At 44.1% G+C, this 20,492-nt stretch overlaps 1 protein-coding gene across 5 annotated transcripts in view; it reads right to left on the reverse strand.

The window, feature by feature from the left end:
• Positions 1 to 2,950: 2,950 nt before the first annotated feature.
• ACTN1 (actinin alpha 1) overlaps positions 2,951 to 20,492 on the reverse strand; it is an 88,678-nt gene continuing 71,136 nt past the window's right edge. For 2 of the 5 annotated variants that reach the window (XM_030483372.1, XM_030483371.1), the window contains exons 10-21: positions 19,235 to 19,465; positions 18,565 to 18,712; positions 17,833 to 17,983; positions 15,295 to 15,403; positions 14,670 to 14,810; positions 12,675 to 12,857; positions 11,944 to 12,078; positions 10,945 to 11,124; positions 9,885 to 10,031; positions 7,229 to 7,294; positions 5,646 to 5,804; positions 2,957 to 3,845 (exon numbers count right to left, since the gene is read on the reverse strand). In XM_030483372.1, the coding sequence (XP_030339232.1) occupies positions 3,687 to 3,845; positions 5,646 to 5,804; positions 7,229 to 7,294; positions 9,885 to 10,031; positions 10,945 to 11,124; positions 11,944 to 12,078; positions 12,675 to 12,857; positions 14,670 to 14,810; positions 15,295 to 15,403; positions 17,833 to 17,983; positions 18,565 to 18,712; positions 19,235 to 19,465 (1,809 nt within the window). In that variant the 3' untranslated portion in view covers positions 2,957 to 3,686. Of the gene's footprint in view, positions 3,846 to 5,645; positions 5,805 to 7,228; positions 7,295 to 7,836; positions 7,918 to 9,884; positions 10,032 to 10,944; positions 11,125 to 11,943; positions 12,079 to 12,674; positions 12,858 to 14,669; positions 14,811 to 15,294; positions 15,404 to 17,832; positions 17,984 to 18,564; positions 18,713 to 19,234; positions 19,466 to 20,492 lie in introns of all 5 variants that reach the window. The other 3 variants (XM_030483373.1, XM_030483369.1, XM_030483370.1) reach the window with 3 other exon arrangements.

Raw genomic sequence — 20,492 nt, forward strand, 5'->3', positions numbered from 1 at the left:
AACCTACTTCTGTTGGAGCCTGAAAGACAGTGTTCTTTCTGCAAACTGATTTCCCAAACCACAGGGGTCTGTGTTCACGAGCATAGAGCATCCTTCCCTGTACAAGGTCTGATCATTCACCTCTATCATCTTTCACAATGGCTGACTTCTTACTGGCTGCAGCACTGAACACATTTCCTCGGTGCATGCTGGGGAACGTTCTGATTACCTGTTTGTCTCAGGATGTGCCCTAGAATTTGTTAATCTAGGTTTATTATGCTAAGACTTTCCAGCAGCTTAGAGCTGATGCAATGGATTTTAAGGGTTTACACAGTAGCAACTCTCAGTAGGCAGAGTCACCTCGGCAGTTTGATTAATTCAACAGGATTAAGCTTTCTTAGTACTTGGCTATCAGAGGGTGGAAAAAAAATCTGTCCTACCCCAGCAACTGTAGTGGAAGTAATGTCGTACAAATAATCTTGTTATGGTCTGAAAGTCATACCTGCATTCCAATATCTTAATGAGTAGTTTTAGTTTGAGCTGTTCCTTTTCCCCAGCTGTTACAGTCACCCTCTCTTTAGTCCTCACCCTCTCCATTATTTCCCTGATAAAACCAGTCACTCTGATTCATCTGGATGGATCCTCCATGCATGTATGAATACTTCTTTGAAACCAAGTTCATTCAAGGTTGCAGACTAGTTTCCTTTCATTGTCTTCTGAGACTCCTGGCTCTGCTCCTCCACTCCAAAACCAGATGCTGGCAGCACTGAAGACATGCAACAGTCACAAGATAGACTCGAGAGGCTTTTGGAAACATGGTTGACATTCTGGCAGGCAAGACAGACCCATGTTGTCTGAGCGCTGATGTGGTTTTTGCCCCTGTACTGTCAGTCAGTCATGCTGGGGCAGGTACCAAGCTCTCAGCAGCCAAAGACAGCAGCAGCCATGAAAGGAAAGTGGTTAATGTATTGGGAAAGCATTATTTCAATTTCCGTGCCTGGAAACAGTGAGCATGGTGGGCTGACAAAAACAGTTTGCCCCTGAATAGGAGATGTGAGCTTGAAGTGGATTCTCTGCTTCTGCTCTTGGCAGGGGAAGGAGCAGTGACTGAGCTGCAAACAGCTGCTTCCAGAGATGAATTTTGTCAAGGCTGATGTCAGGACTTGGCTAAGGAACAACATTTTAGCTGAAAAAACACAAGCCTGATACAAAAGGCTGTTTTCAAATTTTAGCGTACTAACTGCTAGAGACTTTTAGGCCAAGGTATGTCTTGTGCTGCATATGAGGAAGGTGAACATGTTGCTGGTGCTCCTCCTCCTCAGTGGGATGGGAATGTGCAGGCTTTACCTCCAGCCTAGAGGGAAAGGCCAGGTCAGGAAAGCTCTAGCCAGTTTGTCAAAGGCCATGCCACCTAAGCAGAAGTACCAGCACAGCAGCATTAGCAAGGCTGGAGCCAACACACTGCCACCAGCGTGGGGTGTGAGCAGGGACAAGCCACCTGTTTTCTGTCTCATAAACCCAGGAATGCTTACACCCAGCTGGGGTTTTGTGTGGAACCTGGTCACAGAGAGCACACTACCACAGCTCAGTAAAAAGGTTTTGTAATCTCCAAGCACTGGAATCTCCAAGCAGGGACTTGCAGAGCTCTATTCACTAGGATCATTCAAACTAATTTGGCTCCATGCTCAGAGTGGTAGCAGACTGGGGCCCAAGGTGATGGCCAGGGTGCACCTCTGCTCCTTTTCCACTCCTATTGTGAAATAACATGTTTTTTTCTCCAGACAGTGGTCATTTAATACCCCAACGGATATTCTCTCCAACCCCTGGTATTACTGTTTAAATAAAATAAAATAAAATAAAATCAAAGCATTAAAAAAAAGTGTATCATTACATTTTCTTAGAGTGGGTACAACCACAGATAACTTCCTGTTTCTTTGACAATGCAAATGCCCTTTTCCACATGCAGCAAACCAAGAGCAGGGCAACTACGGTGGAAGAGGAGAGAGGGTTATTAAAGCAAATACTGTATGCAGATACTGCCGGGTTGGGATACATCACAACACACTGCTGTGATTCTTATTGTCCTACTCAAGCTCGGTGCTGAACCCCAACCCACGATGTACGATGCCTTCCTCAAGACTTAGCTCTGCACTGGAGAACAGATGGCAATGCTACTGCAAGCTGCAGGAGCTCCTTGTGAACCTGTGCATGAATTCTCCGCTCCTGCAGACATTACTTCAAAATGAAAACTGTCTTTAGGACTAGAGACAGCAGTATGTGGTTATAGCTAAAAAACACGCACTTGCAACATGTCATGAAGCCCAAATGACATCTTTTGCTGCTAACTCCATGTTTCCTAAAAAATGTTGTGGGAGGGCAGGAAATCCACCTGCAATACCTGAAATGGCTGGGAAGGAATTAGCTGCTTCCCTTTACTGCTTTCCAGGCATGCATGTGTGTGTGTGTGTGTGTACACTTCATGACTCATTAAAGATCCCAAAGGAATTGTTCTGAAGACTGGTTTCTTTAGAATATCAATACAAAGATGATCTTGAGGTCTCTGGAAGAGTTTATAATGTCAGAAGATGTGATATCAAAAGCAGTGAGATATTCAATGCTGAGCGTGGAACACAGGATGAATCTTTCATAGATGGTTCAAGATACAGCAGTTGTTTGTTTGCACAGGTCTAGTAACTAATTCTGTGCTGTTTTTTAAGGAACAACAAGAATATTGTTCCTAGATATGTGAGTGTTTCAGGGATAGTTAAAAATTATATAAAAGTTGCTAATTTAAAGTGGCCATAAAGCTGTGAAAATTCCAACATCACTCAACAAGAATAAAAGGTTAACGGGGGGGAAATTGTCATTTCTATTTAAAAACCCCGTTAATTTTGGATTCTCTTCATCATGTTTGTTGTTTTAACTAAATAGGAATTAACAATTTTACTATACAAATGAATAAAGTCTAGAGTTGTTATCACAAGAAATTTTTAATATGGTTTGTGACAAGCAATATCAAAGTTACCAACTCTCAAGCTTCATGTTCTGAAACCAGACAACTCTCAGCAACAAAAAAAAGTTGTGCACTGATAAACATAGGAGGCATATTGTATTTTTTAATTAAATATGAAAACAGGAGCTGTGTACATTATTTTTTTCCCTAGAAAACACAGCAATTTCAAAAGTTTATCATAAAATATTTTCATGAAATGAGTGAACCAGCAAACACATGCACTTGTGTGCCTTCCCCCCTCCCAAGATAAACGTGATAAGAGAGACATACGTAAATGTAGAAGTTAACAGAACAAGTGGTGTTTTGTTGTTGTTTGGTTCTTTTTGGAAAGGATGGAATGTAACATTGTGCTTGACTTTCTATGTCACAACAAAAAATATTTGGTGCAATATTTTAACATTTTCTTTTAAGTTTCAATCTGGTGGAGAAAAATACCTTTTTCTATAATAAAATATGTCTGTTCTTTTTAAAACGTAACTTTTTTTGCACAAAATAATTTTGTAAACTGTCATTTCAAGGGCAAGGTAGGCGGTGCCATGTCAATGTCCTCCCCCCCACTTAAAAATGTGATCTGTTATCTGAAGCAAAACAGGGAAACACAAAAAAGAGCGGAGCAGAGGCTGCTTTGCAAAGAGAAAGAAGGGCGTGTTGGACGGGAGAGAGGGGAGGGAGCGTGTAGTGGGACAGAAAAAAGTTAAAGGTCACTTTCGCCGTAGAGCGCTGTGGAGAAGGACATGTAGTCCAGGGCACCGGGTACAGCATCACGGCCATTGTAGGGTGCCATTCTAGCAATGCAGTATTCAGCCTGATCAGGAGGCAGTTCCCGCCGTAGTTCATCCACAGTGATGTAGTTCTGCAATGAGGACAAATCATAAGGAGATGGTTACTTCAGAAAACTGACCTTTCTCAGAGGAACAACCACCCCCTGCCCCACCAGGGCAACAGACAACAGTCAGAGGCAGGACCCCAACAACTAGACTAGTACTGTACACCCCCACAGGGAGCTCTCTGCACATACACCCTGGGGGGAAATGCAGTCCTTCCCTGCTGTTTGGACAAGAAAATGGTTTTTACAACAGAGAGAAAGATTGTTTTTGCAGGAGATACCAGCACACCTACGGAAAACACCTGGAAGTAAGGGAGGTAAATTGCCCGTGTGAGACTCTGTCTTCCTGCTGAAAGCAAATGTGAGGAAGCAGAAATTTCATTTGGATCCTGTCCCTCACTGGCAGGAGGTATCAGCTGCTTGTGCTGCTTGGGAGTTGCCATTCCCTGTCTTGAGAGCAAGGAAAGGAGCCATCCCCGCTAGCTCTGGCTGGTGGCACCAATGCAGGCAGCAGACAAGCAAACACTGTATTGCTTCCACAGTTCTCTCAACAGATATATGTATAAATAAATATAAATTCAGCTTCTGGAGACTCGGTGAGCTGAGGTAGCTTGGCTTCTCTCCATGCAGTAGGTAGCAGTAGCTGCGTGTTTGCTAACCAGTACGTTGTCTTCAGCTAACTGACTCACGGGCATTTGCAGCGGGTCTGAACAGTGGTTCAAGTTTCACATCATCTCTCTCCCTTGTGACTTTTTATTATCCCCCTTCCCTGCAGCCCCCACCTTTCAGCTTAAATATTGGAGTAAGAGGTATTTTTCTTCATAACGAAATACTGTCTGATTCATGTTATAGTCACTAGAGCATATTAAACACTGACAAGTGTATTTAACATACAGTACAGAGTAAAGGAGTTAATAATTTTTATCCAAAAGCACCCACACACTCAGTGATTCGCTTATCCGAATAATGTGGAATTTTCAGGCCTTGAAAGAGGAGAGGACTAGCTTCAGTCAGGTAGGTGCCTGAAGGACAGGCATTATGGGTTTCTACATTACAGATTATGAAAAGATTATTTGTGAAACATGGAAACCAGTACTGGATTTAAGGGTAACTCATTACCATCTGAGAAATACTATCCGACATTTCAAGTGAGATGAATAAAATCATTAGTAAATATAGAGCTATATCAGTAGCATATGTGCATATTAGTTGTTCAATTACATAAAAAAAATTAGTAGGGATTGTTATATAAGAAAACCAAGATTATGTAATTTTTCTATCAACTGGTTCCATCCATTTGATGATGCAAATTTAGGAAATTAACACTTTTAGTATCATCCTGTGAGTTTTCCTACTTTTGACCAATTTCTATGATTAAAAGATGCTCCTCTTGCAGATACAGCAAATCTTCAATGAAAATCTACTACTGCTTGTATAACAACTGATAGTGACACATGTATATCTGAGAAAGGTCATCTCAAGTTTGCAACTGTCAGTAATTAATAGTTTTTCAAGACTAATCAAGAACCATCTGTTGGGTTTGTTCATACGTTTTAAAATAACAAATTGCAACCAAGCTCTTAATTAAATAAAGCAAGAGTGGGCAGCAAAGTTCTGACTGACAGCTGAAGAGGACTTTCAAGTGCCTTGGCAGGCTGCTCATTAACCCACACTTTAGCCTTGCACTCCTCCAGCACTGCACAGTGTTCCTGTGAAAATACCCTCCACGCTACACAGTGCTTCCCTTGACGCTTTCTCTCTGTGACAAGAGAGAAAAAGGGAAGCAGGAACAATGCAGATGCAGGAAAGGAAGGTGTGGAGCCTGACCTTATCTCCAGCCAGGATCTTGAAGGAAGCCATAACCTGGTCAGCAGTATCTGTGTCTGCTGTTTCCCGGGACATGAAGTCGATGAAGGCCTGGAACGTCACTACACCCAGACGGTTAGGGTCGACGATGCTCATGATGCGGGCAAACTCTGCCTCTCCCTAGAGAACAAGACAGTCATGTAAGATTGGACGTTTGGGCAGCAGTGCTATGAAAGTGGGCAGAAACTGTTCAGCAGCACATCTCACAGCCAGAGAAACAAAGCCAAACAGAAATGACTTCTAGGGGTTTTTTTCATCAGGATATTCTTTTTTAACTTGCTGTTGTGTACAAATGCTTGCCACTCGTTTCGTCCTTCAGATAAAATATTCTCAGCTGTGCCCTAGGATAACATCCAGCTCCATCCTGCTCTAGGACAATGCTCCTGTCAGGGATCAAAATCACACAGACTTCAGGGAAGACGCAAATTTCTCTGTAATGTATGTCATGCTAGATGTCTGCAGCAATATTGGAAGATCTGCATTCCTCGAATCCTTTTGCCAGTTCTCTTCATCTGCCAGAACATAAACCAGCAGAAGAAACATCTCTGGGGTCTTTAATAGTATCTGGTTCATCTTAACTAGACAAGCTTTGGAAAGAAGGACTTGCTTATCTGGAGTGGCCCAGGAAAGTTCCTACAGAGAAGTTTGCTACAGAAGCCATTACCTTGCAGTGTAGTTTAATGCTTTTTTTTTTGCATATAAACAAAATATCATCTGTTCTCATCTCTGGGACTCCTTCCCCACGTAAGGAGAAGGGGAGAGCAGAGCTGAGTCTTCTGGGAACAAGCTCTTCTAAGACATCTAGAACTGCATACTTTCAAGAGTAATTGCAGTCTAATCAAATGTTGCTGCAACTTGGCATGCTACACTGAAAGGTCTGTATTTTTACTGGGCTGATGAGTAAGATGTATAAACACTGCTTTGCACGGCACCAGGAGCAAAGGTACTAAGAGTACAGGTGAATATTTCTGCACTATGCAATTCTGCCCCTTGATGAGCATCACTCTACCTATTCCTATTAGTTAACGTGCCCCTCAAAGTGCTGTATGTTACTGTTCTGAACACGCAGGTACTCTGGTGAGGGAAAAGGTACAGGGAGGATGACTGGAAATGGAACTTACATGTATAGGAAGAGAGATGTGAAATAAATGGTAGAAATGAGTGGAGCAGCATTTGAGTGTATTTGGAAATCTGGTTGTGTGTACTTCCAGGTGAGTTCAACTAATACTTAAGGCTGGGGAGGTTGTGTGTGCTGTGCAGAGTGCAGGTACCGATACGAGGAAGTTTGTTGTTTCTTCCACTTGTAGCTGCACAGTTTGGTAAATATAATTCTTACTTGAAATACACAGGAATTCGACAATGATTTAAATTTTTTTTACCTTAAGCTGTGGCTGTGAGACAAGAATTTTACGTGTACACCTAACATTGCTGATAGTTCTGGAAGATAAAGATAAATTTACCTTGATTCACTACACATCCTCTCTATTTTTGAAGGTGCCTATAAGAATCACTTTGAACAGTATTGACAGAGGGCTCTACATTACCATATTGTAACCCATGGAGATAAGGCAGGCTCGGAAATCTTCACAATCCATCATACCAGTCTTCTTCTACAGGGAATGATGCAAAGATGGAGAAAGCCAAGAAAGAAAAGGGAGACCAGTCCAGGGAGAAATGAACCCACATGAGACATTACAAAGAATGAGTTTCAGGAGGGAGGAGATGGAAGGAAGGATTTACAGGACAATAAAAAACAACAGAGAAAAGATAGTTTGTGAAACCATGAAGAAGCAAAGGTGGTTTTGGACATGGAATATTTACACACGAGGAACATATTGATGATAAAAAAAGGAATGAAGATATCAAACAAGATAGATTGAGGCATAGACAAGAAAAGGAATGTTAAGTGACACAAATAAATGGAATAGTTTGAAGACATGAAAGGATTCTCCCAAGACAAACAATTAGGGAATTAAGAAGGTATAGATACCAAAGTATATTTAGAGAGGACACAGTATAGAGAAGTGATGTATATATAGTCAGACACAAGAATAGCAATGACAGATGGATTAAGACAAACAAGAAAAGAAAGGAAAAAACTGTTATTTTTTCAGTTTAATATCTGGTTGCGTTCACCACTAGCTTTCAGTACCTGTGCATCGTTTCCAATATCGTAACCCAAGCTGATGAGACAGGCTTTGAATTCCTCAGGGCCAAGTGTGCCGGAGTGGTCCTGGTTATGCGGTGTGCCAGGCAGCAGGACATGCAGTGCCAGTGCGGTGACGGTGTGGGGCAGAAGGAAGGAGACACAGGGGAGATCGAAGGGAGGTGGAAGGACAACAAAGAGGTGCACCATGCAGTGGGTGAGGAGAGAGGGAGAGGAAGAATGACATGCAGATAGAAAGACAGGGAAGAAAAATAAAAAGTGCACAACATTAGATATCACAATGACATTTCAGGATGTGCTAAAAATGCTCTTGGAACAGTTCCTTCTCAGAGAGCTCGTCATATCTTGAGAGCATTTGAATGACAAAAACAGTTGATGCTCAGAAGCCTCAAGATCTGCATCTCCCAAGTGAATTACTTGTGTCACTGCTTGTTATCCATAGTGTCAGAAGCCCTGTGTTTCACTAGTAACCCAGAGTGCAGGTAAGCAGGCAGAGGCAGTGGGGAAGCATTGCCTTAATCTTCTAGTCAAAAGTCCCACTAAAGGAGTAGGTGAGGGCAGGTATGTTTGGCAACACACCCAAGGAAGCTTAGCTGTCAGGGCATCCCAGGAACAGACAAGGAAAACCAGCTGAAGCTCAGGGGAGCAGTGTTATGGCTGTATTTATGCGGCCTGCACGTGAGGTGGAGCTTTGACTGACAAAGCTATTTCAAGTGCTCAGCTCTGCAAACAGCACTGCTGTACAGCGCAGCACAACATGGCTTGGCAGCTGCTCCTCCCTTTGCTCATTCCCCACTCCCCCTGTGCTTGGATGTCTCCATCAAACTATACACAAGCTACCACAGGAGGTGCGAATCCCCATCCACCCTGCAGAATTTTAGCTAAGGACAGCCCTCAAGCACTGAAAAGTCCCCGTGTGCCACCACCATCTCTGGCCAGATCAAGGAAGCTTGACAAGATGGTGGGGCCAATTCCAACCGGTTTTCCTCAGAAAATCAGCTTTTAAAGTCAGCATTAAGCCTTCATAAATCAAATACACAATTGAATATGGGAAACCAATGTTTTCTTTACATGATCAGTCAGGCTGTTGTGGAGAAAGGGGCAAGCAAAAAAATATAAAATCTACAGGGCTTCATGGGTCCCTCTGCTAAGAAAAGCAGCCATGGTTTTGTTTTTCTTTGGCAGCTACAGAAGGGCTGAAACAGCCAGTGTTCAGCAATCTCAAAGTGTTGCCAATCTCTGAGGGCAGGCTGCAGCCCTCTTCTCTGGAGACCTTTCTAACAGTCTGGCTGGTGCAGCAAGTGGTAGAGAGCAACCTCTATTTGCATCACTGACTTAGTATCTTTGCAGGCTGCTCATGGATTTCCAGACAACATCGAAGGGCTTGATAATGGAGCCGTTTTCAGGCTTTGGCTGCTGCTTCTGCTTCCCTGCATGACACCTTTGTGATTCGGGTTGTAGAAGGAAAAGCTGCAGACAGGCTGGCAAACTGAGGGGAAGAGAATTTCCTTTAAGGAATTCCTTCTTTTATTGCACCCGCTAGCGGCTTGGCATGTATTTCCATGGTAAGGCATGGCAGGCTTTACATCAGGGGTTATCTATGTCATGCAATGCCTGGTGCATATGGATCCTCCTGTGTGCTCCACACAAGAGCAATACTGGTTTCTTTGATACAGATTTATGCTACGTCAGAGTGAAGGACAGCTGCTCCAAAGAACTTTATAAATTAAGATAATAATCTGCTTTCAGGAGAAGATGGGGTAAAAGTCTAATTTCCTAAACAAGCCTCCAAACTTTATCATACTTTAGCTTTATCAGGAAACGTAGCAGTTTCCTGTCAAGATGTATTTCTCCCAGGCTAATGAACAATTAACAGTCTTTGCAGGAATGACTGCTCCACAGGTGTGGCATTATTAAGAATGAAATCTCTTCTAATGGTCTAGTTTTATCGTAGTGACTCTTTGGTTTTTATTGCACTGTGCAGCCTACATGGAAGCTTGCAGCTTGCCAAGCTGCAGTCAGCGCTGACTTACCCTGTCAAAATGGTTGAAAGAAGCCCGGAACTCGTTCATCTGTTCCTGGCTGATTCCTTTGGCATCGCGGGTCAGAATCTGGTTTTCCACTTCGTTGATGGTTCTAGCAATCGTTGTTAGTAACTGCTCCCAGCCCACTCGAATATGCTGGAAAAGAGGACAGAACAATTTTTAAATTAAAAAGTAGCTCGCCTGCCTCTGAGGCCAGTGGATGGAATGTGCTACTTGTTGCAAATTAAATTATCCCAGTGGCAGGGCAGGAGAAGTCCATTTGCTCAGAAAACCTGCAGTGTGAGCCAACCAGATGTTTAAAATACGAATTTTGACTGAAAATAACCCTGAAGAGGCCAATTCGTGATCTTAAGAAAGTCTTGGTCCTACTGCGAAGTTCCTTTGCCATGTCAGAGCAACATATTGGGAGCCTTTAACACAAAGGAGAATCAAACCCAGTGATTTAGGACTTAGTTGGGCAGAAAACATTCCTTACCAAGAAAATAAATAAACCATAGTTTTTGGAAGACAGTGGTGCTCCTCTGCCTCTGTTGTTGCTTAATGGAGAGCTGGCCAGAAACCAAAAGACAAGTTTCAAAGCCTCTGTGTGTTCTGCTGGACTCATATCAAGCTCAGATTGCCTCCAAGAAACCTCACGTTGTTAACAGAAAGCCAGACCACAATTTTAAAAAGCTTTTGTTTGAGTTTTTTTTCTTCTGCCAGGCTGTGGCAGCGCAAAATCACCAGCACTCCCCTGGTCTTTCTAATCCCAGCTAATAGGCTGCCACAACTGGGTGGCAGGAGAAATGAAACCAGCCAATTTTCCAAGCAATACCGTTGATCTCATTCAGATTATTTCTATTGTCTGTATTTGCAAGTACGTTGGAATAGGTTGGCATGAAGTACAGCAAGGCAAAGAAAAAATTCAGCGACATGTTGTTGCATGCTTGGCCACATTGTAAAGCTCTCAATTTTCCTGAGAACCACAACACATTGCCAGAGCTAGATGTGGCTGATGCTAACTGGTCACAGCAGATGAGGCTGGCTGATCTGCTGCCAAAACATTTACCTCCATGGTGTAGTTGGTGTGCTTGTTGTCGAAGATAAGCGCTTCCTGGATCTGTTGATGGTCTCCTTCCAACTGGTCAATCTTTGGTTTGTAATTCACAATGCTTTTCTCATACTGCCGCAAGTGGTTGAGCTGGTCCTCCAGGGTCCCATGCATCTCTATTGAAATGCGGCCAATCTCCTGCATTAGCAAAGTCAAAGGAGTTAGACCCCATTGGAAGGACAAGCCTCAACATGCTTGGCATTTGTTGCAGGCTATTTCACACTCACACAGGATGATGATTCAAAAAACTATCTCATGGAGCAGTTACTTTAAATGAGCCGAGACACTGTCAGCAAAAACATTAGCAGAGCCCTGAACACTTTCCAAGTTAGGTGAGTCACAGGAGATGTGTCTAATACAAGGATACAAAAGAAAAGGAAACTGCAGTCCATGAGCTAGTAATGTACCAAGCCAAATCTTTTTCTGATGTACTGTCATCCACTAACTTAGTTCCTTCATACAGACGTATTTCTATAATTGCTCTCTTCTTTACACCTCCTGCCATCAGTAATAGCTTCATATTTTTCCATTTCATCAACTCCAATTACTTTAAGTCAAATCTTACCTAAAGAGAGACGATCTGCCTTAAAAATATGTCTCCTCTGCTGATGTTTGATGTGCTAGCTGTATTTATTTTGTCATGTGTATCAAGACCATTGCTGTGAAAACAGTTACACAAAGCATGCCTCTGATCTAGGAGTTTTAACTTGCTGCATATAAACACAAATCCATTAAAATACCAGTCATGTTTTTTATTTCTGTACTGAAAAGTTAGGGGAAGAAAAGTACAAGCGCTTCAGTAACTGATATCCATCTTGGGATTCTCTGTATTTTCTATGTAAGTTTCTCTTGCTGTGACCCGAAGGAAGAATGACCGTGGCAGTTGTGAAGAAAGACCAAGGATAAGAATATCATTGAAGAGGAAAACAGGGAGTTTCAAAAGGAGCAAAGCACTACCTCCATCTTAGTCTGGATCCAGGGTCCAATGACATTGGCCTGTGCACCAAACTGCTTACGAAGTCGTTCATTTTGCTGCTGACGAGCATGTTCTTCCATCAGGGCTTGATCTCTTCTGGGAACCAGTTGCCGCACCTACAACAAAGAGTAACAAAGTGTGCAGCTTACACATACAAAGGCACACGTATAGTAGATGTAGAAATTGCTGGAAGGAAGGGAGGAGTGGGTGTTTGCATGGAAAACAAGCAGTTATATGGTTTAGGACACAATGGGCAGGCTCATGGAATATGAATCCTATCTGCTGTAGAACGCACGATGCAAACTCTTCTCAGGCCATGGAAGACCAGAAGAAGCTGCCATTCACTACTTGTGTTTTTGGTGGCTCACATTAACTGAATTGCTGGACCCTGTTCAGATCCCACTTTGGTGATCTTGTTTGATAGTAAGAACCATCAACTGATATGAACCAACAGCTGATATGGAGAGTAGCATCTTTCATTACAAAAATATAAAGTAAAAGGGATCTGACACCGCTTCAGCATTTGTCAGAAAGATCTTTTCTACTTTCCAGACGTATGGCAAATGAGCTGAAAACAAATGACAAAAACCCAGTAACGCTCAGCAGTGAGCATGAGAGGGTAGCTGAAGAGTAAATAATCCACTTCCTGGGGCCCCAGTGATTGAGCGGCAGCATCCTCCCACACTAACTTGCAAGGCTGGAGAGAACTCACATGTTCCCATTTGCCATTGATCTCGTGTGGAGTGATCGTAGTGTAAGGATTTGTTCCTGCCATGTTGACATGGTATGTCTGGACAATCTTTGAGACTTCATTGTGGATTCCCAGGATGGCCTGTCGCTCCTTGTCGGCATCTGGCAAAGTGGCTTTGAACTGTTCATGAGCTGTGGTCAATCCCTGCAGAAAGAAGGAGGCAGCAAAGAGAGGGTGAGAGCATTAGTTACTGAATAGCCTCTTGAGCAAATGTTTCCTGCAGAACTGGCTGCAAAAGCTTACATATTCCCAGGATACAAAGCAGGCTACTCAAACACACTCTTTAGGTTCTCTCAGCATCACTGAACAGGCTGTTTTAAGTAGTTAAATGATGTGACATCTCATTTTCCCCGAGTTCAGTATGAGTCCCCCTGTCCCATGTTGACCAGTGACAGAGATCACATCCCAAAAAATGGTGGAATGATTTTCGCTTATAATTTAGGGGAACTATTTCTCCAATACTGCCCAGTGACTGCCTGTCAGCCCCTTTGGGAAGATGATCTGACTACTAGCATTACTGTTAAAGCAGTCATGTCTCAATAGTGTAAATGCAACATATTTTTATTCTCCCACTACATATGCACTAGTTCCACACTTAACAAAACTCCAGATGAATAATAAGAGTCAGATTCAGTCCGATCAGACTCAAAACTAGGTGAAGGTCTTCCAGCCAGCAGCAAACTCGCACAGGCAACATATGCTCCTGCTGTGGAAAACCAGCTCCTTCCCCCTGAACACAACAGGCCCTTCCTGTTCCCATCTTGCTGCGGTGCCCAGACTGTGCTCCAAGGACCGATGGTGGGGGCATGCTTGATGGTTGGTTGTGGACAGCTGACAAGCCAGTTGGTCCTGGCTCATCTCCCACTGCTTCTACAGGCCTTTAAGGTACTTCATCCCAGAAGCCTGGAAGACCAAGACTGGGGAAGCAAACACAGGGAAAGAGGCAGCAAAAAGAATGGGGGACAGAGAGGCGTGTGCAGGGGTAATTGAGGGAACAGTGTGGATAGAAAAGGGAATGAAAAATGTAAACCACATGATTGAAACACTCTCTTACAACTCGCACACTGTAACTACTTTTGTAAAATTGCTTCCCTACATGATGACTCATTACTTTGCAGCTGCTGCAGTGGCCTTAGAGATATAATGCAAGTCTGGGGGGGCTGGGAAAGATATTGCAAACAGTCACAAAGAGATGAGGGAAGTGTTTAAATGCTGTTCAGATTTGTTCTGCATTATGAAAGACTTAGTAAACTCCTTTGTTCAAGAGGGAAGGGTGGAAGAAACAAGTAGCAGCTTAGTAACAGAGCTGATTCCAGGCTAGGGCTATTTCACTACCCCTCTCAAAGGTCTGAAAATTATCTGTAAAGTTGCTTTTGTAACACCCTTTCAGAAAGGGCAAAACTGAGATACTCTCTATCTGTCTTACAGGAGGAAAGATGACTTTTGCTTCAAATGGTAATCCACCACCAAAATAGACAATTCTGATTTTTTTTTGCTCAGCACTGAAACCCAGCTGGCAGCTCAACAACTGCCCTCATGGCACATCCTATCATGCAATGTCATGTCCAGGTCATTTGGTCCTACATGGAGCAACTGACCTGGAGAACCCATAAGCAGCACTAAGGTTTGCTCATGTGGGTTAAAAAAACCCACAAGGCCCTGAAAGATTCTCTCCATTTTCAGGTTTTCATTAATTTGACTTCAGAGTTACACTGAAAAAATCCACTTTCAGTTCTTTGTGTCCAGATATGATGGTGTGAGCATGCTTCATACCTATTCAGATCCAGGATTTTGGATGAAATCAAGGAAAAACATACTCTTATTTTGTTTGCTATGGCTTGTTCACTAGAGCAGAAGTACCAAAACATGACCTAGAAATTTCGGACCACTAGGAATTCAGGAGACCTCTGACTTCTCTCTTTCTGAGCCTAACTGATACAAATGACTGCTCTGTACCTGGATCTCCTCAATGGTGTGAACAATGAACGTGTCCTGCAGGTCCTCCATGGCCCCTTCCATCCAGTTATTGAAAGGGGCAGCTCGTTTGGCGTATTCAAGGTACAACTGGTCAATCGTTTCCAGTAGCTTCTCTGTCCTCTGGGCATGCACAAAAAAAAGAAATAAAAGCAGGAAAGACGGTTAGAGAAGAATGACCACATAGATACGTGGGTTGTCTGAGCTGCTCCTTCCTTTCAGACTTCCTTGGTGCTCCCAGGTCAGTGCTACATTACAAGTGTCTCTGGTGTTAAGAGATTACACACAGGATGGATTTCTTCCTTTGAGGGAAAAATCTGAGGTCCTTTGAAATAAAACAAAAGAAGGACAGTCTGTTCAAACAGAACAAATCACAAACCACAAAAGTAGAAATAAATCGATAGCCCAAGGAAACAAATGGCAGTATAATTGGGCTGGAAAGGGAAAAGCAGGCTAAATATGCTGAAATGTTGCCCTCATTTACAGTCCAGGATGTTTTAGGAGTGCACAAATGAACTGAAATCGGTTGCTTGTGCCCACTGCAGCTTGCTTCCCAGAAAGGACCTACCCATGAAATCCCAAACGTCCAACTTGTAATATGTCTCACCTCCAAGGCTTCTCTACGTTTCTGGGTTAGGGCACCCAGATTATCCCACTGATCACAGATCTTCTGGCACCTGGCATTGACACTGGGAGAGTCGTAATAGTCCAGCTCACTATAAGGGGCGGGGGAAAAAAGGACAAAAGGTCAAAGAAAGAACTTTTGGAGAAGAAAGAGAAACTCATTAGAAATCTTTATCAGCCTTGAGGACAGATTTAGACAAAGAGCTCATGGTCTCTGGAAGTAAAACGAGCCAGGAAGGCAGCAGTATCTAGTTTTGGAGACACTGTATGTTATGGTACATCAAACAGAACAGAACAGGAAGAAAAACAACCACCACCCAAGGCCTCAACAAACACTGGTGCCGGCTGCCTGATGGGAATAACTTCGCACTGGGGAAGGGACTACAGACTTGCTCAAGATGGGAATAAGCAGATTATGAGCAGAGCAATATGCCCCTGTACTCTGCTTAAGAACATCACACAGGCTAACTACCTGCACCTTGTACATCAGAATGAGCAACAAAGATTTTATTATGAATGCAAAAAACTGCTTAAGATCATTCCGAGGGTTGTATAGTACAGGCGGCAAGGGAATAACTAAATTACACAAGCCAGTCATTTATTTAGGACAATCCAGAATTAGTGTAGGTTTCTCTCCTATACGCCTGACAGGAAGTGCTTTGCTGAGATGTCTATAGGCTGGCACTCATGGAAGGCAGGCTGGTAAGAGTATAGCTGGGGAAAGGAGAGCACAGGGCTAAGATGAAGCTTGTGGTCTTGTTTTGTGCTCTTGGTTCTGCACATGGTCAAAGAGGGAGAAACCTGCAGGCAGAAGGAGACCAGCCAAGCTGGGATGTGTCAGCATCAAAAGAGAAAGCAGAATAATTCAGTGAGCTACTGAGTGACCATGGGCCATCTGATGAGCATTTCTCTAAGCAGGAATGCAGGTTTAAACAGTTTCCTCTTGCCTTCCCCAGACCTGTTTCTTCTCACTATTGTATTGCCCTCCTGAGGCGTGTGGGCACAACTGTTGGTGGAGCCTTACGGTAAACTAGTCAGGCAACTGATTTGGGCTAAAAATAACTTCTTTGCTGGGTTTTTAATCCAGATCAGTTCCTTGATCTACTTTGCTGCAGAGCCAGCACTGCAGAAGAAAGAACTGCTTCTGAAAGCCTGGCTTGTAATGCATTCATGCTGGACTGCTACCGCTGGGAGGGGAACATGCTGTGCCCCAAAAAATGTCCGGTGTGGGCAGCTGCAGTGGCTTCCTCCAGACCCTCTCCATCTCCTTGGCAGTGTATCTCTGGGAAAAAGAGCTCACCCATGTTTTTTCAGGGCATGGCTTCTTTGCTGAGGTGGAAGATGGCTTTTGGAAGGATGGCAGAGCTCGCTGTTCTCACACTTCAGAAGAAATCACCTCTCCCCCAGCTTAGGGCCCAGCCTTCCCTGTTGTTCTTAGAGCTGCAGCTACTCTGGCTGGCATGTAGCATGTGCTTTGGAAGTGGCAGGTCAGCTAATGCTTGCTGACTAGCCAGCCTCAGTTTTAATCTTACTGACATGAAGGATTGCCTTGAACCCTCCTGCTGTTCCAAGGTCAATCCTCCAGTGGACAAGGGAGCAATTCTGTAAATCTGTGTTGTTAAAGGAGATAATGATCTCGATCCAATAATCCTGATTTTTTAGTGGATTGTCCTTCAGACAAGAGTTCTGACCTTGGCCCAGACACTAACTTGAGATAGGACAGCATGATATATAAATATTTAAAAAAATAGGAATCACAGTCAAAGCCAAGTTGTTCAGGCTGCTTTTGCCAAGAAACACGCAGGGTTTCAGAATCTCTCTCCCTGTGCTGCAGAGGCCAGCTCTTTACTTGCCTGCTTCCCCTAGCCATCAACCTCCTGCCCTGATGAGACACCATTTTTCCTGGTAACCTGCATCACTCCTCACTCCAGAAAAAGGAGCAGAGGTGAAGGTTTCCAAGCTGGGGAGAAGCAGAGGGAACTGCTGTGAGGATGCCCTGGAGCAAGTGCCAACCAGAGTGCACATGGTGCAGTATCCCTGGGGCAAAGGCAGCAGAGGCCACGATGGGCTCAAGCATCAGCAGATATTTTCCTGCTAGAATAAAGAGGGCTTTTTTGGATAAAAGAGAACAAACTGAGAACCTGCTATCCTCTGCTATTTCCTTCTGTTCCTGGAAAAGTATGACAGTGCTATAACTCTGAAACCTAACAGGCGCCAGTGGCAGGTCAGACTCTTTAGAAAAGGGTTCACAGCAACATAACGAGCTGGAAGAGGATGGAAACTTGGCTTGGGAATGTAATTCTGCCGCCCCCTCATCAGCACCCACGACTCATCCATTTTCTGGCCTGCTCTTCTGGTGCATCCGGATACTGGAGAGCAGTATCCTAGATACTGTTTGGAAACACTGCGACTTCTCAACATTTTTGTATGGGGATGGATTTATGGCTCTCCAGAGGGCAGAGGGCAAAGCTGATTAAGCCTCCCTGGCCCCAAGGATGGGGCGTGCGCTGGGGTGCCGTACTTGAGCTCTTGTGCAATAGCAGCAATCTGTTCCACGCGGTCCTGGTGTGCGGCCAGGTCGCTCTCAAAGGCCTCGTGTTTCTTCAGCAGGGCCTTTATCTCCGAGAGGGTAGCAGTTTCGTAATCCTTCTGCTGCAGCATTGCCTCCTTACCTGCGGAGGGAGCCAAAGGACAGGAGAATGAAGAACAGGCTCCAATGCCCTAAAGCCAGCTCCCTGCCACCGAGTCAGCCCCAGGAGCCCTCTAAAGGACATCTGCCTCTTTCCACACACCCTGCCCAAGGCTTGCCCTCACGTGTGCTGGCCTAGAGATGCACAATCCTCACTTTAAAACCACGGAGCGCACGTTTGCCATTTACAACAGAGAAGGGCACTAGTGCAGCACATGGCATTGCTGTCACAGTTTGTACTGGTCTTGTCTCATAGCCCTGTGTGTGCGAACTGGGCTATGCTGGTCCTGTAAAGGCCAACTGTAGCATTTACTGTACATCATCTTTTCCTATGTAGCTCTCTTCTACTCGAAGTTCTCGCTTTGCCACAGTTAGCAAATGCCGATGTGGCTGCATCGTGTAGGAGAACAGAGATCAAGCTGATTTTCATACATTATTTTCTAATAAAATAAGAAATAAACCCAGCCTTCTCAAGAGGAAAATCTCACGCACAATCCTTCTCTTCCTCCCTACATAAGGTACAGCACTACGTCAGGCAATAAGAAGCATGTAGGTTGGCATTACCATCTGTCCAGGACTCATGAATGGATGCTTTCTGCCGGAACTTCTCTGCCAGGTGATCCAGCCTCTCTAGCCTCCGGATCTCATTCAACAGCCACTCCTCATAGCCCTTCTCAGCCTGCTCTAGGCCACCCCAGGCATTGTTTATATCCTAGAGACAGGAGCATGAGAAGAAAAGGCAGGTTAGAAGATGGGGAGGAAGGTGTTCATCAGCGCTAGCCTCAGTGAGCTACATGGCTCCAGTTGGTTGGAGGGAGTCAGTGTGGGCTTTTCATCTCACAGTGTTGTGCAGACAGGCCAGGAAGACGAAGGCCAACTTAAGATAGACAGGACTAGCAGTGTCAGGACGTGTCTGCACAAAAGTCCCTCTCTAAAGACATGTGAAACTTTAATAAAACCCAACCATTTATGAATCAGAAAGAATGAGAGACATCCAGACATCTCCTCATAAAGGCACGAGGCTTGTGAAGGGCCTCAGAGTCTGGTTTAGATACAGGGAACCAATGGTTACTCAATCATCTCTTATTCTGGCCTCACTGAACTGTATTCTTCAGGGTTCCTACTGTAAAGTAGCTCACTCTGAAGGTGGGCATGCTCTGCCCATCCAAAGGCAGAAAAGGACTCCCATTTTTAAGCATGACTGGGGTATAAATGAGTGGTTACCCCCACTCACCGAGACCATTTTCCCTTCTGAAGGCATGAAGGCTGGCCTGTTGCTGAGCCGCAGCTTGGTCTGCAAGGTGTTGAAGTTGATCTCAAGTTGGCACTTCTCTTGGACCTTGGGGGGCTTGTGCAGGCGGCGGTAGTCTCGGAAGTCCTCCAGTTTCTGCTGCATGGCTTGCATGGTGTTCTCTGGGGCCCGGTTCTCCAGCCAGGGGATGGTGCGACGGATCCACTCCAGCAGCTGGAAAGAGCAACAACAAGAAGCCTTGAACTGAAAATCATGTTTAAACCACAGGTGTTGCTTTGCTCTCATTAGGGACCATTTACTTTTATGTTTGCTGTCAGAAAGATTCTGCCACCAGCACGGCTTGTAAAGAAAAGTTTGCCAGCTTTTTTAATGAGCAGCCCATTCCCTACCACACTAAATAGTACTGCTTGTTGCAGCACTGCCAACCCAACATGCTTAAGGCATATCTTTTGCACAGTCAGGACCAAACTATGTCCTCCGATTACACTAAACCCTTAGAGTTTTGCTGGACTGTTGAATAACTGAAGGATGCCGTAAGTCATATCTCCAGAACAGTCTGACAGGAGAAATCAAGTTCTTGCCTCCCGTTGCGCTTTTCCCACTCTAGCTTCCTTGAAATCAGTGTTGCTCTTTGAATAGCCTTCCTTAGCAAACCTACATGGGGAGCTGGCAAAATGCTAATGCAATGAGCAGTCTATAGTGTGAATGGAGTAATGTCCTATGCTTTTCAGACCAGGCTGAAACCAGGCTCATGGGCTATGTTTGCCTTTCTGTTCTCCATCTTCTTCTCCTTACTTATTTTCCATAAACATAGTCCAGTCCACAATTGGTCACTCCTGTAGCTCCATGCCTCTCAGTCTGTCAGCCTTCTTTCTCAGTTAACCAACGCAGCCTCCAGCTTGTAACTTACACAGATTCTTTCCTACTATCAGCAAATGCATATTTGTTTCCTCAATTATCTCTAACTTCCATTCTCTCTGATCCAGTTTCTGACTTCTGCAATGTATCAGCGTACAATTTGCATGAAAGATGTTATGAAGTTTTATAATCCTGAGGAACACAAATTAAACTAGCTTGACTTTTTTCTTTCATTTTAGCATTTCTGTGGCTGCTCTTCATAAAATGAGAATCTCGAAGCTGCTCGATGGGAGCTTTCTGCTTTAAAGTAGATTGCCCTCGTCTTTAAGTTAAGCTCAATCTTTATTTTTTCTCAAGCTAGAAGGGAGAAAAATAATTTTCC

This window comes from Strigops habroptila, chromosome 4, assembly GCF_004027225.2.
Source record: "Strigops habroptila isolate Jane chromosome 4, bStrHab1.2.pri, whole genome shotgun sequence".
Classification (NCBI taxonomy): Eukaryota; Metazoa; Chordata; class Aves; order Psittaciformes; family Psittacidae; genus Strigops; species Strigops habroptila.